The sequence below is a fragment of the Uloborus diversus genome, chromosome 1 (genome assembly GCF_026930045.1).
Source record: "Uloborus diversus isolate 005 chromosome 1, Udiv.v.3.1, whole genome shotgun sequence".
Classification (NCBI taxonomy): Eukaryota; Metazoa; Arthropoda; class Arachnida; order Araneae; family Uloboridae; genus Uloborus; species Uloborus diversus.
In genome coordinates, this window is record NC_072731.1 from 194,540,196 (window position 1) to 194,554,348 (window position 14,153).

General features: G+C 33.1%; 1 protein-coding gene across 1 annotated transcript; it reads left to right on the forward strand.

The window, feature by feature from the left end:
- The first annotated feature begins 749 nt into the window (after window positions 1-749).
- LOC129224049 (zygotic DNA replication licensing factor mcm3-like) lies at window positions 750-11,775 on the forward strand. The gene is made up of 4 exons (XM_054858449.1): window positions 750-956; window positions 4,040-4,122; window positions 8,725-8,815; window positions 11,420-11,775. The coding sequence occupies exons 1-4, from the start codon at window positions 805-807 to the stop codon at window positions 11,619-11,621; spliced, it is 528 nt and encodes a 175-aa protein (XP_054714424.1). The 5' UTR covers window positions 750-804; the 3' UTR covers window positions 11,622-11,775.
- The last annotated feature ends 2,378 nt before the right edge of the window (window positions 11,776-14,153 follow it).

Consider the following 14,153-nt stretch of genomic DNA (forward strand, 5'->3'; position numbering starts at 1 on the left):
TACCCTATACCTACTTATTTTATATTGTATTTTCATTATATATTGATTTCTTTTTTTCTTTCGGATTTTAGTGATTAAATTTTTGGAAGCTACTTTTTCTGGTAGAGACTGGAGAATGTACGAAACTTTAAGCAAATTTACTCCTTATTATTTAGTTTTTCCTTTGCAGTATGTTTTTCTTGCTGCTACCAATTTGCTTACATCTGCAAAAAATCCCCATTTCACTTTAAATTTAGTATTCATGTTATTTAAAAGCATAATTTAATAATTCTGTAGCAAGGATATGTCGATGGTGTATCACCTATGTACCTCTAGTAAAATCTCCTGTTTTTTTTCCTTCGAAGGTTGGCAAGTATGTATTATTAGACTGATACAGTCAGCTGTTACAGATATTTACTGGTATTTGAAAATTGATACCTCAAGTTTGTTAGAGTAGCTGGTTCAGAGATCAATTAATCTGTCATTGTTCTAAGATGTTGGCAAGCCTGGTTCCGTTGTCCCAGTAGCCATGCAGAACCCAAAATTATTTTGCTTTACATCAAAATTATCATTTCTTGCAGATTTTCTCCAGAAACATTAATTGTTTCATTAATAAACGTTAAAAATAACTTATTAATGTTGCAGTTCTGAATTATGGAATTATTTTCCACTGTGCTTTTTGTGATTGAATTGAGTTTGTGCTGGTTCATCTTGCATTATGTGGATAATATACTAAATCCAAATAAAATATTGCAGACTCAGCCTGTGACTGCTCGATCACTAGAAACGTTGATTCGACTTTCTACTGCTCATGCTAAAGCCAGAATGTCTAATACAGTTAATCTGAAAGATGCACAAGCTGCTATTGATTTAGTTCAGTTTGCTTACTTTAAAAAAGTGATGGAGAAAGAAAAGAAGAGGAGGCGTGAAGACGGTTCAAGTGATGAAGAAGAAATTGAAGAAGCTCATAAAAAGAAGTAAGTTTTTCTTTGTATTAATTATAATGTTTTACATTCTAATTACTTCATGTAGGGGAGACCGGGGCAAGATGACTATGCTAACAATTTTCGTGGTTTATTTATTTATTTTTAAGGATAGTAAAATTAATTTTACATGAACTGTTAGAGTAGTCCTTTTTAGTATTAAATATATTACCATTTAATTTTTCAAATAAAAATAACGAAGGATATTTTTATTTTTTCATAACCTTAACAAATTGTCATCTTACCCCAGTACTGGGACAAGATGACTTTGGCCTAGGGGCAGGATGACAACGTTGAAAAAGGTTGAATATATTTTATGTTTTGAATATGTTACTTAGTTTTACAAATGATAACTGTGTTTTTACATCTTATTAAGTATCAAGTTAAGCGTAATGCATTGTTGCGTAATATTCAAGTGTTAAGTTGTGCAGGTAACAATAGACAGAAATAAAAATACCATTTTCATGATTGGAACATTCCTCATGCCACCACTCTTGGCTTTTACAGCTCTGGATCCATTCTTCTGTTGGAGGGTCACAAAATTCTAGTTTCCAAGCAAGGCATCTTAGAACACTATTCTTTGAATTTGATGCAACTGCATTGCTTGGCATGAATACGGTCCCACAGTAATAGACTTTGGCCTACAAGAACTTGGTCTGAGTTTTTTTTTACTCCCTTTTTAGCTTCATAGGCTTATTTTCCCTGTTTTTATAAATAATTCTCTTTTTTTCTTCCACTTTGCTCCTTGTTCTGACTTTTCTTTGATGGGTGTGCTTGTAAGAATGTTTGAGCTTCAGTTTTTGTTTTTTTGCATTGTGTTGCTTTAGGCAATGCATTGAAATCAAAATCTCTAACATGCTTCTTTGGTGTATCGGAATCAGCATTTGCCATAACTTCTGCTTCGTCTGGAGGGTTTATATGTTGGTTTTCTACTCCCAAGGTCTGAGGATTAGCACTATTATTTTCAGTTTCAGAGCCAACAACGTGATAGTCCGCTAAAAACCAGAAAATTATGAGACTCGATACTTCATTCTTTAAACCCTTTATCGGCATTTCCAACTGTAGCTGCTTTGAAATAAGCGGTGCTCAAAAGCTCACCAATATTTTTTTTCTGCGATAGTTGTCCTTGATGAATGACCATAAAGTTGTCACATGCTTGGCTATATTAGGTTTTTAACGGGCAGAAAAATGACGCATCAGGAGCTAGAGACGATGCGATGTGTGAAATGGCAACCCAACCCATGATAATGTGTTTTCACTGCAATATAAGATAGCCTGCAAAGCTATGTGAGATTTATGATTGTCAATAATCAGAAGAGCAGGAGATTCTTGGCTTGGTTTCATTCCTTCCACTAGTCATTTGGTCAACTAGTTTGTAAATAACTCTTCGTCACCCGATTTCGAACGATACCTCCCTTGATTCAATGCCTCCTTTAGCCGCAGAGCAGAAGTGCAAGGTCTCATGGACAAACACACAGCGTTTACAGGAATTTAACAAAGTGGACAACATAGTTAGTTTATTAAATTCCGAAACACGGGCAATAGGCAAGCTCGTCATCTTGCCCCGCGTTGCTGCCTGTCATCTTGCCCCAGACTGCCTGTTTGAACAGATTCTTCTCCATTGCCATAAAAAAAGGCGATTAATTGACTTTTATTCATGGTAATATGTAGTATTTAAAGTAAGTTACTCATAAATACTCAAGAGACACGATATATCTTATCTGTATCTGTAGCAGAGCTTATTTACACATGCATAAAAGTTATACCATGGCAACGGTAAACAATCAGAGCTTCAGAACTAACAGAAATATGGCGATTTCAGCGTCTTTATACTATTGCTGAACGAACAGCGGATAGGAGAGCCAGTAGCATGCAGTTGATGCAGTTACCTAGTTTAAAACGGAAAAATTAAGGCATTCGTCATCTTGTCCCGGTCTCCCCTAACTACATTTTCATTTCTTTTTTCTATGTATCTAAATGAACTTTATTTCTTTCACACACTGACACATTTATGTATTAATGTGTGGGGGGGGGAGTAGGTATTTGACCCTATGACTCAAATATTTATTTTTTAAAACAGCTGGCTAAGTGATTATTATGTTTTCCTAAATTTTGCACTTTAGTTTAAAGAAATGAACCTAGATCTTTAATACACACATAGTATAAAAGTGTTTCCCAGTTTATTTATATACACACTCGAGTATATATTTATGGGCGGAAGCAATAAAAAAACAAAAGCTCAAAAGTACTGAAGACCTCTTTATTCGTGTAAAGATGCCAGCTTTTTGAGTGAAAATCGTATGCATCTAGCTTTTAGTGAGATTTTAGGGTTTGCATTAAAGGGAGTTATTAATAACTTCAAAGTACATGTTTGCAATACAGGAAAAGATTTTATCTAGGAACTTGTTATCTTTGCATTTATAAAAAGGTTCCTTGCTCCCTGAAATATCACTCTGCTCTTTTGTATTGTTTTTATGATGATTTTAGTTCTTAATTTTGAATTAACAAAGCATGTATATTTTCATTTAATGTTTAAGCATTTGTATTAATATTCTTAAGGGAGTAAAATGTTGATAAAATAAAAGTCTGAATATTCCGCTAGGAGGCTCCCCCCCCCCCCCCTGCTCACTTGATCCCTATCCCCGTTTGCCACTTTCAGTGTCTCAATGCTGTGGCAATTGATTTTAATGGCCAGAATGTCATTAGAATGACAGGAATGTTCTCAGAACATCTTGGGTGTCCAGCCCCGTTAGATTTAGAGGGGTGAAACAGGTGGAACGGCTTCTCCTTGATGTCCTGTATCTAACAGTACCAGTATTGATCAGGCAGTTTTAAATAGTATAGACAATTTCTCCAATTTTTGAACGGTAAAAGGGCAAGAAAATAGATGGAACAAGCAGCCAATTATGTTAGTGGAAATTTTCTTAGTCTCTTATGTTTCAGTCAGTTTCAGTATGTAAAATTTGAACATTTTAAGTCAAGAATCATAAATCTTTCTCTTATCCTCTCAAAATTGACCTTCTACTAGTGTTTAGTGATATTTTTATAAATGAATAAAACATTTTTACTACTTTCAGAAAACAAATGGGAAAACCTAGGCCAAAACCTGGTGAAGAGGGCTATGACCCTTATGACTTTGATGAAGAAGGTCCAGAAAGTGGTAATTAAAAATATTTTTTATAGTTATGTTTCAGGATGAAGCCCTGTGGCTTATTGGTGACTCTTCCATGCCGCCTTCCCGGTCGGGCATGATCAACTCGATCCCTTCGGTGAGTTGATAAAATGAGCACCAATCGTGCTTCGTAACTAAACACTGGGGGTACTGCAACCGGCTGCTCATCTGAGCGGAACATTTGCCGTAGTTCATACACTTTTTAAAAACATTAAATTGCTTTAAATAAAAAGTTTCATCTTCAAGTGCTTAAAAAACATCAAACTGTATCTGTAATCTTTGAATTTTGGGATTTATTCAATAAGCTTCTTTAAAACATGTGGCAGCAAAATTTTTTTTTTTTTTTTTAAACTTTTCATAGAGTTAACTTAGATTTAATTTGCATACTACGGGAAAAAAAACCATAATTTGAGGGGGATGGGGTTAACCGGTGTCAACGTTAGTGCATTAATAAAATCGACTTACAGTAAACTCCCGATAATCCGCAGGGCAGATATTCCACGAGTCACTTAGTAATCAAGAACATGCTTTTTTGCAGTTAAGAGCAAATACCAATGGCTGTTTTTTTGTCGGAAAATTTGTAAATTTAAACTTGGTTGTTTTTATATTATTGTGTTTTCTTCATTGCACATACACTTGTTCTTTATAATTGTTATAAGATCTGTTGTGCAATAATACAAAACATTTTCTCTGTTTGAAGAAAGTATTATGCATCAATACAGTTAGAAGAAAGTATTATGCATCAATACAGTTAACTTTTTAAGGAAGCACAATTTTGATCTTATTTGCCCCTCGTTTCAAACTTTTTGCGGCTTATCCGCGATTTTTATTATCCGCGGCACTTGTGTCACCCGATTCCGTCGATAATTGGGAGTTTACTGTATTTCTGACTTCCACTTAACTGAATTTTTACAATTAATATCTCATTTGTTAGAAACCTTAGTTTTGAGAACTCCCCCAATCGGCAAGCTCGTCCTTCACCGCAAATTGCATGCAGTGTTGGAGATTCAATTCTTTTGCACTTGGCAAAATTTTCAACTATTTCAAAAGTTGAAAGCTATTTTATCATATGCTATTTTAATCTGTTTATTTAAATATTAGCTCTCTTAAATCGCATGTGGCTAAAAACAATGTATTAGATACCAAACTTATATGCACATAAAAAAATCGTGGCTTGTATAAAAGGAATACATTGAGGGAAAATCTAATCGGATAATTTTCAGATTTCAGTCACAGAAAAATTTGGAAATGTATTTTGAATTTACTTCTGAATTTTTTTTAAATCACTGGTTGTACTACGTTAGTTTTTAATTTTTAAAGTTGACTTTTGTGTTGTTATTTTAGATCCCTGTTAGACAGTCTGATCCTTACAGCCCACACTATTAAAGAGTGATTTTGAAGCTTTTAATAGTGTGGTGCAAAAGGTTTTGTTGATTGCTAAAATTAAAATTTTAGCTTTCAATAAATTAGCTAATTAATTAAGTAGTTAATTAAGCTTGAAATTTTAGCTTTCAATAATTTTAGCTTTTTTACACAATTAGCTGTCAATAATTTAGCTAAGCTTCAAAATCACTCAGAAACCAAACTGAACTAAAACCAAAAAATCAGCACTTATTAATTTATAATTGAAGAAAAGTTTCATGTTTTCAAATAGCCCTAAATCATTCTTGAAAAAGCTCATTTTATCCTTGAAAAGTTCTTGAATACTGTTTGAAAAAATTTTTCAATTTTGTGTACGAACCATGTTTGTCTGTGCACCTCAAAACCCTCAGTTATGAAAACCGAGGTGTGCACATTAGGTTTTGATCCCATTTACTGTTTTGCCACTGTGTTTAGTTTGATGTTTCAAAATATGTTTAAGCATGGAGTATCTTGTCTTTCAAACTGGAAAAAATATTCTGGAACTTGGCATTGTGATACTTGTAGCATTTTATCTGAAAAGCTCATCTTAGGGATTTTATTTCAGTTTGCAACAAAATTTTCACAAAACTCATTCCTTTTCTACAATAGTGTTTGCACTTTTCATTGTTTATGTTTCTGTAACACCTTTGAAATTATACAGATGATATAAATTATGTAGACATATGTTTAGCAATTATAATGTTTGCAATAATTTTTACTTGAACCTGTATAATTTTTACCTCTTGTGGATCTAGGCTTACCTAAATCTGAGTAAGGATGTTCTTATAGTCAAAACTGAGCTGCAGCCAAAAATTATTTACTGTCTGTCTTCTTTTGCTGAAACCTTGGGCGAATTGGTGCAAGCGTCAGGTTACACTAGTCAACAAAAAAGAACTTTTTGTCTGCATTCTGGTTTTAAATAGTCGATTCCTACTAATTTTGTGTCAAGTAAAACAATATGGTAGTGGATTATTTTTATTAGCTCTTGTTTTCAAGATACATAAAACTCCTATGGAGAAAGATGCACAGCAACCATACATTGATTTATAGGTAATGCTAAAAAGGAAAAAAAAAACCTGTACAATAAATGTTATTAAATAGGTCCTGTTTCAGTAAACAATGTTTATTTTTTTGGAAAGCAGTGGTTGCTTCTTGCTGGAAACACTTTATTTTCGATTGCTTTTTGTACGTCAAAGAAGGACCATCTCTTGTAATAGTTCAGCAGCATTTGGGGAGCATTAACTCAGCCTAATGACTCTGATATCTGGGTTCCATTGTAAAGATATCTTGATGAAACCTTTTCTCGTGCTCACTGCTCATAGCTTTATTTTTCAAACAAAATATCCTGGAAAAAGTAAACTAAAAAGAAGTTTCTGAGTCATAACAATGATCACAGAACTTCTGTAGGGGTTGTTTGACCAACTGTTTTCGTCTTTGTCTTCCCTGGTGCTTAGAAATACTTGTAATATACCCTTAAATGTTTTTTGAGTGTTTTTTCTTCAATCACATTTCTTTATTTATTTTTTCAAAAACAGTGATTTTCATAATTGCACGTATTTGATGGGCCGTTAAAAATTCTCTCCTTAACCTTAGCTTCAATATGTCTTGGAAATTTCCCTGTAAGGTATTGGAAAACAGTCTTTGTTCACAACTTTTGCGCAGTTCTTCATTATCCCCAGCAGAATGAGCATGGGTGGATCTACTAGAGGCTGATTTTAAGCATTTCTCTTCCCAGAATTCAAATTTCTTGAAGTCCATTTCGGGTTTCATGTAGTGAGATTTTCTATCCCAGCCTCGAGTCGAAGTCAAGAAGACAGTCGGTCCCATGGGGGGTGTTTCTAGCTGCCAGGAAAAAAGAGCTTTACTGACGATTCACTATCCTAGTTGGCTCTGTATCTTGAAAACTAGAGCTAATCTGAACTTTTTATCGTGATTTTCGTGTTTAGCGAAACAAATTACTTCGAAAATAACTTTTTGAACTGGATCCATTTTTGTTGACTAGTGTTATTGGCGCATGCATCAGACTGCTCTGATTTTATCAAAATATTGATGGAGATCCAGAAATTAAAAAAATGCAAAATAACATGTTCAGCAGTTCTTCCAAAGTAGCGTCGAAAAAGACAGAGATAACAAAGTGCCAAGCTCCAACATGTCGCCCCTTTTTAAAATAGAATCTATCCCGAGTACTAGTCTTCACGTTAGAGAACAGACAGTATTTCAGATTTTTTTGTTGTTGTTGTCAGGATTATTATGATTTCCTTGTGCAGAAGTTCCTTCTTCTTAAAAAACTTCTGCTGTCAAACAGCATGGTGAAAACAGGGAATTTTCAAGAGCCATTGTGTTTTTCACACAAGGCAGGGGTTCTGATCTTGGCTATAGAAAGATCATGGGAAAAAAAATTATGTGATCGGAGTGAGCAAACAAAGAATGCAATCAGAAGAGAAAGAAGATATCAGTTAACTTAACTACTGATGAAAATGATGCGATTATTTCTAGAAATGAGCAAATTTTAAGATTCCTAACGATTTAGAAAACATTGCAAAACAAATTACAAATCAATGAAAGCAAAAAAAAAAACATGTCTAATAGTTGCACCCAAAGAATTCAAAAGAAGACCAAGAACAATTGACATAAAAGGAAGTCCTTTGAAGGCGTACAACACTAAATAACTAAGAACTATCATAAGTAACATCTGTCTACAAAGTGAAATGTTTAAGAGAGTACAAGCTGATAATCACGCTTTCCATGCAAATGAAAAGTAGTTTGAAAGTCTAAAGATTAAACATATGAGTTGTACTGTTAATTGTAAGTAAAGACGTTGTGAAACACATCAAGTTGCTACGAATTCGCTGACTCCGATACGTTCAGTGGAGTAATGCAGAAAATATGACCAAACAAAAAATAACTGTTGGATTGTGCAACAACCGAAGGCGAAAAGGACCCATGGAAATATGGATTGATAAAGTCAAAAGAAGGATCTGAAACAAATGAAGATTAAGTATTGGCAATGGTCTTGCAATGAAATAAATTGAGATCTAATGTGGTGGAGGCCAAAGCTTGTATTATAAAGATGTAGTATCGCTTAAGCGAACTAATTATAGCTTAATTTTGTGCATATAATGTTTTATCTTACAACTTCTCTTATGAGTTTGCATTGCAGTTCAATCTTCATTGATTTTTCTTTTTCAGCTTCCCAAGGAAGGCGTTCACAACCTACGGATGGACCAAGCACTTCAAAAGAATCTGAATCAGCTTCTCAAAGTGAAATTTCTGAATCCAGGTGAATAAAATTCTTTTTTGGCTTTGCTCTCGGAGTTAAAAAAAATCTATCTTGTAGTTTTTAGAAATAGAATTTACTTGATAAATCTATGCAAAATAAAAATAGTAATATGGTCCTTTTGCAAAAAAAGATTCATGTCAAAATGTCTTGCGCAATAAAATAGTCATGTTAAAATCATTTTTCAGAACAAAATATTTAAGGAGGCTGAAGAAAGTAATAAAACAATTAGCAGTGAAACAAAAATTGCATGTTATATTCATGGACATAGGCAGGGAGGGGCAACTAGAAGAGAGTCTGATCCTCACGCTTTTCCCTAATGTCACCAAAGATAATTTAAAGTCACATTTTAAAGACTTCAATTTCAAAAAATTCCTAATGGAGAGCCGCATAACTGCGGTTTTCTTCTCATCTAACCATATATAGCAAAAAGGTTTTTTTTTGTGGGGGGGGGGGGCTAATAACCTCTAGCTTGTTGCGCCTATGCTTGCACCTCCCTAATGGGAATCATGGGTATGTCTATAGTTATATTACACCTACCAAGTCTCCCAGTCATTATTAGAAATCTTTTTTGATTTCGGTCACTAAGGTTTTAATAAAAAGTCAGCTAAGTCTTCCAAAATCCACTAAGATTTCTCAAATCGCATAATGGTAACAGTGCCAGATCTACAATTTTTCAGAGCCAGGGCAAATAACTTGAAACTGCCCTTTTTTTTTTAATTTTCGCCTTCCTTATCTCTCAACTTCATCCCTCTTCTCTACTTTTGTTCATCCATTTTAGCATTAATAAAAAAATTATATTTGCTTGTTCTGGAATGTTTAGTTTTGAATTTGTAAAAGTGGCTTTATGGTAAAAGACCAGATGTGGAATCATTTCCAAACAAATAATGCTATTGAAGCCTGGACAAGGCTTTTGCTGTCCAAGGGTGGAGACTTTTGCTCAGAATCACTATTCATATTAAGAGCACAATGACACAAACTTTCATTGCCTGCAGAGCTTTCTCACAGTCATGCTTCCATGTCTAACAAAATAGTTTCCTGGCGAACATTAAACGTAACAGAGAGGGTCCTTTAGGCTTAGTGTTCAGTGGCGTATATCCCTCTGTATGGACTTAAGTGACACTAGAAAAAACCAGTTTTTAGTAAACCCTAGCACACCATTCTACAATATAGTAAAAATGGTAACATGTTGTTTTGCGTTATTCTCTGCTAATCTTCATGTGGAGAGAACAATGAATAAATTTTGATTACATTGCACTATTGTATTTGAACATTTTGTTTGTTTGTCACATTTTGTTTAAATTTTGAATTTGTCCTTTATGTATGTAATTGTTATAGTTTATGAAATGCAAAATTAAAAAAAAAATAATAAATCTGATAGTTTATATGCTATTTTTGGCAGCTTTAACAGCTTAAACAAAACCGCATCACAAACACATATCCATAGCTAACAACTTTTATTCATCATGAGTAAAAATGAGATATGTTAACAGTTTGTTCTGTGCATTACACTTAGCCGACATTTTAAAACAATCTTTAGCAAAAGATGAACTGAACCATTATGCAATACAGGCTGATTTTACTATCATTTATCACATCTCACAAAAGTCATACTAGCAAAATCAGTACCATCAAAAAACTTGAATACAATCAACACATTCACCCAAAAATATTTTTTACAATTTTCTCAACCGATATTTTTAAATGGCAGCTGGCTACACTGCTTGAAGCAAATGTTGCTCATCAAATAAAATGTTTAACTTATTAATATGAACGTTATACATACAGCATTTTCATAGTATAGTAACTCATTTTTATCCATTTTTTGTGTTTACATGGATAAGAGGCATACGCAATTTTAGTGCATTGCATCTAATAGGAATAACTTAATCATGTAACAAAAAATTTCCTCCCGGCTGAAACTTTGTCAAATCATAGTTAAGACAATATCTCGAAGGAAAATAAAAAGTCAGCTGACATAACGCAGTGGGTTATGAATCACCAATTATGCTTGCCTCTCACCAATTATCGTTCGAGAGGAAATGATTGACCGAATTTGTACCTGGTTCCCGGACTATGAGAATGATCGTGAAAAACGCAAATTTTTGGAAAAAATTTTTGTTTCCATTTTTTTCTTAAGAGGTTTTTTCCATCCGGAAAAAGGGAACATTTTAATTTTCTTGCATAAAATTATGTACTCCAAAATCTATAATGGTAACAAACTATTCCTTTTATTTTCTTTAAAAATTTATTCTCTTCAATTTAAGTAAGGTAAATTATGTATGAATTGTTAATATCCAAGGGTTACATGATGCCGAGAGCGCTTTTAACTATTCTTCATTATTGTCAACTGATACGTTTTGTATGTTTGAATCTTGATTTAAAAGTTACATAATCCTATCATCCTCCACAACCTACTGAGAATTTTCCATGTGTTAGTATTTTGGTCAAAAGTAGCAATATGCAGTTCTGTTTTCAGTTATTTTTCTTTTTCCAGTTTCATTTTCTTTTTGGGTATTTCCTTATTGCATCCTAATGAAAGATAATTCTTTATTCATTTTACATTAGTTTATTTATATTTATTCATTCATGTATTTTCTTTTTTAGGATGAAAGATTTTAGATCAATATTATCACAATTGTTTAAAGTACGTCATGCACAATCAGTGCCTTTGAGTGTTCTGACAGACTTTGTAGCTGAGAGGCAAAAAGATGATCCATTCACTCCTGAAGAAATTAATTTAGCTCTTGAACAAATGACAGAGGCCAACCAAGTTATGGTCGCAAATGAAATAGTTTTCTTAATTTAAACTGTGTTCAGCTTTATATTTTACAATATGTTTCATACTTGTACATTTTATCTCAACTGGTTATGTATCCAGATTTATATTTATTTTATGCTGAAATATTTTAATCTAATTTTGCTCGATTATATTTTTCAAAAATAAAGATAATTTACACCTGTTTGTTTGTAATTAATGTCATTAGCGACAGTTTAGTACTCAAACTTGATACATTTGCAAATAACAGTACAAATGCCAGTAATATAGTGCAACAGAATTCTGATTGTCACTGCTTACAAAGTGTTCCTAAATTTGTAGTAGGGGAATGTGGGGCAAAGTGAAATGGTTAAGATAATTCAGTTATTGCAAAATGAACAAATCGGAAATTTGTTTCTAAAACATGCGTTGAAACAGTATTTTTTATTTTTGGCAGTAAATTTGAGCCTTAAAAAAAGTGGAAAATTCACTTCTTTTTTTTCCATAGGGCAAAGTAAAAACTTAAATATTTTCTATTTTGTTATAAAACATATTTTTCATCAAAAGAATCAGTAAATAAAAGGTTGAATGAATAAATGAAAAGATAATGAAACAATAAACAGATAATTAAAAGAAATATAAGTGAATTACTAAATGAAGGAATATAAATGAATTAATTAATAAATGAGAACGTTAGTGATTTATATTAAATGATTGAATGAGTAAATGAAACAAACTTTTTCACTTTGCCCCGTATGAACTTGACAAATTGTACAATTTATTTTAAAAACAAATAAACTTAATAATAACTAAACAAATACTGCATTGAATATCAGGAGGTCTCAATTAATATTTAAAATGTTAATAACAAGAACTTTATCATTTATATTAACAAAAACAGTTTTTGACTTACAACAAACTTACAATATGAGTATCGATTTTTTTTAAATTGCCTGTATTACCAAATTCTTAAATCTTCCGCGGTATTTTTTTTTCTTGTTGGAAAAGACTACATATGGTACTATATAGTTAAAATAATACCAGGTAGGTGGAGCTAAAAGCAGAGTAAATATTTCATCATTTCACTTTGCCCCATGTTCCCCGACATAAGTCACTTCACAATCTATCGTCAAGCAATCAATATTTATTATAACAAAATCAATATAATATACAAATAAAATGCAAAACCCTTGGGGAAACAAAACTCTGGTTACATTTTTCTTTTTGCCCATTCTACTACAGCAACATGAAAATGTTGATATTTCTAATCCCCCCCCCCCTCCCAAGGGAAAATTTTTATTACTTGTGTGGAGGAGAGTAACAATTTTCGAAAATTTGCAAGCCTACTGGACTTTTGGCAGTAAAAATACACAAGTGCCAAATACCTTCCTAATGTTGCATCCCTGCGGAAGCCCAGAAGTCCCTAAACATAACGTAGCATGAACTTTATTATAGTTTATGTCCAGGGGTTCTCAAACTCTGTGCCGGGGACACTGGAGGAAGAGGTGAGAGGTACTGTGAAGTATCCATGGTATCAATATATTTGTCAGGTTAGTGCCCAATTGAGGCCCAGGAAGGAAGTTCCTCCTTTTTTGATAAAGTATTTTTAAAAAATCCAAAGATCCTCGTTTACCATCATCAAAAAGACTAATTGGAGATACAGCATTATCAGCAAGCCGTTTTTTAACTACCAGGCAAAAGTTGTAGCTGAAGAGTGATATACAAAACCAACTGATCTTATTTTATGGTAAATTTTGTTCTACATGGTTCCCTAAAGTTCGACTAGAATAAAAAAAGTTAAATACTGTTCTTGAAACCTAAATTATTTACTTGACGATTTTTAAAAGAGAAATATCATTGTGTGCTGTAATTTTTTCTTTAGAAAAGTGAGATTGTAGTACAATAGATCTATGGTTCGCCTTATTAACTCCAGCCCCTGTTCTACATAATGAGAATTGGCGTATCGAGGCCAAATAACTTTCTCCCTTCTGGTTGTCATACGGTTTATGAACTTTTTTCCCCTTGTTGCTTTTGTGACTGTTATGTGTTACTGAAGCAATGACGAAAAAAATTCCTAGTACAGTAACCATGACAACCAGAACTGTGGAGAGTAGGAAAGTTATTTGGCCTTGACACGCCAATTCTCTCTACAGAGATCTGATTTTGATTTAAAAATTTGACCGTGACGCAAGGAGAAAAGTTGCAAAAAAAATAATATAAAAGTCATTTTTTCCCCTTGCTGTCTGATTAAGAATACCCCTCAAAATAATCGTCAGATTTTAGGCTACCATGACTGGAGCATCTAGCTGAATCTTCTGTATAAAAATCTGACACGCTCAAGTATTTTGATATACGATGTTTTTTTTTTTTCTTTTCAGCCCGTTAGATTAGTAAAAAAAATTGATCATCAGATTTATTGAAATGCATCTGATGAAGATAAAGTTGGTTAATTACAAGCTAAAGAGTGTACATTTAAAAAATCCGACGATTTGAGAGTAACGCAAGGTGTGGTAGGCTTACAAAGTTGCAAAAAAAAAAAAGTTTTTTTTTTTTTTGTTAGTCTGTCAGATAAGAATACCACTA

Coding starts and splice junctions, on each gene's coding strand:
- LOC129224049 (XM_054858449.1), top strand. CDS start 805: ATGTCTAATACAGTTAATCTGAAAGATGCACAAGCTGCTATTGATTTA. Junction 957..4,039: donor GAAGAAGCTCATAAAAAGAA/GTAAGTTTTTCT, acceptor TACTACTTTCAG/AAAACAAATGGGAAAACCTA. Junction 8,816..11,419: donor AGTGAAATTTCTGAATCCAG/GTGAATAAAATT, acceptor TTTCTTTTTTAG/GATGAAAGATTTTAGATCAA.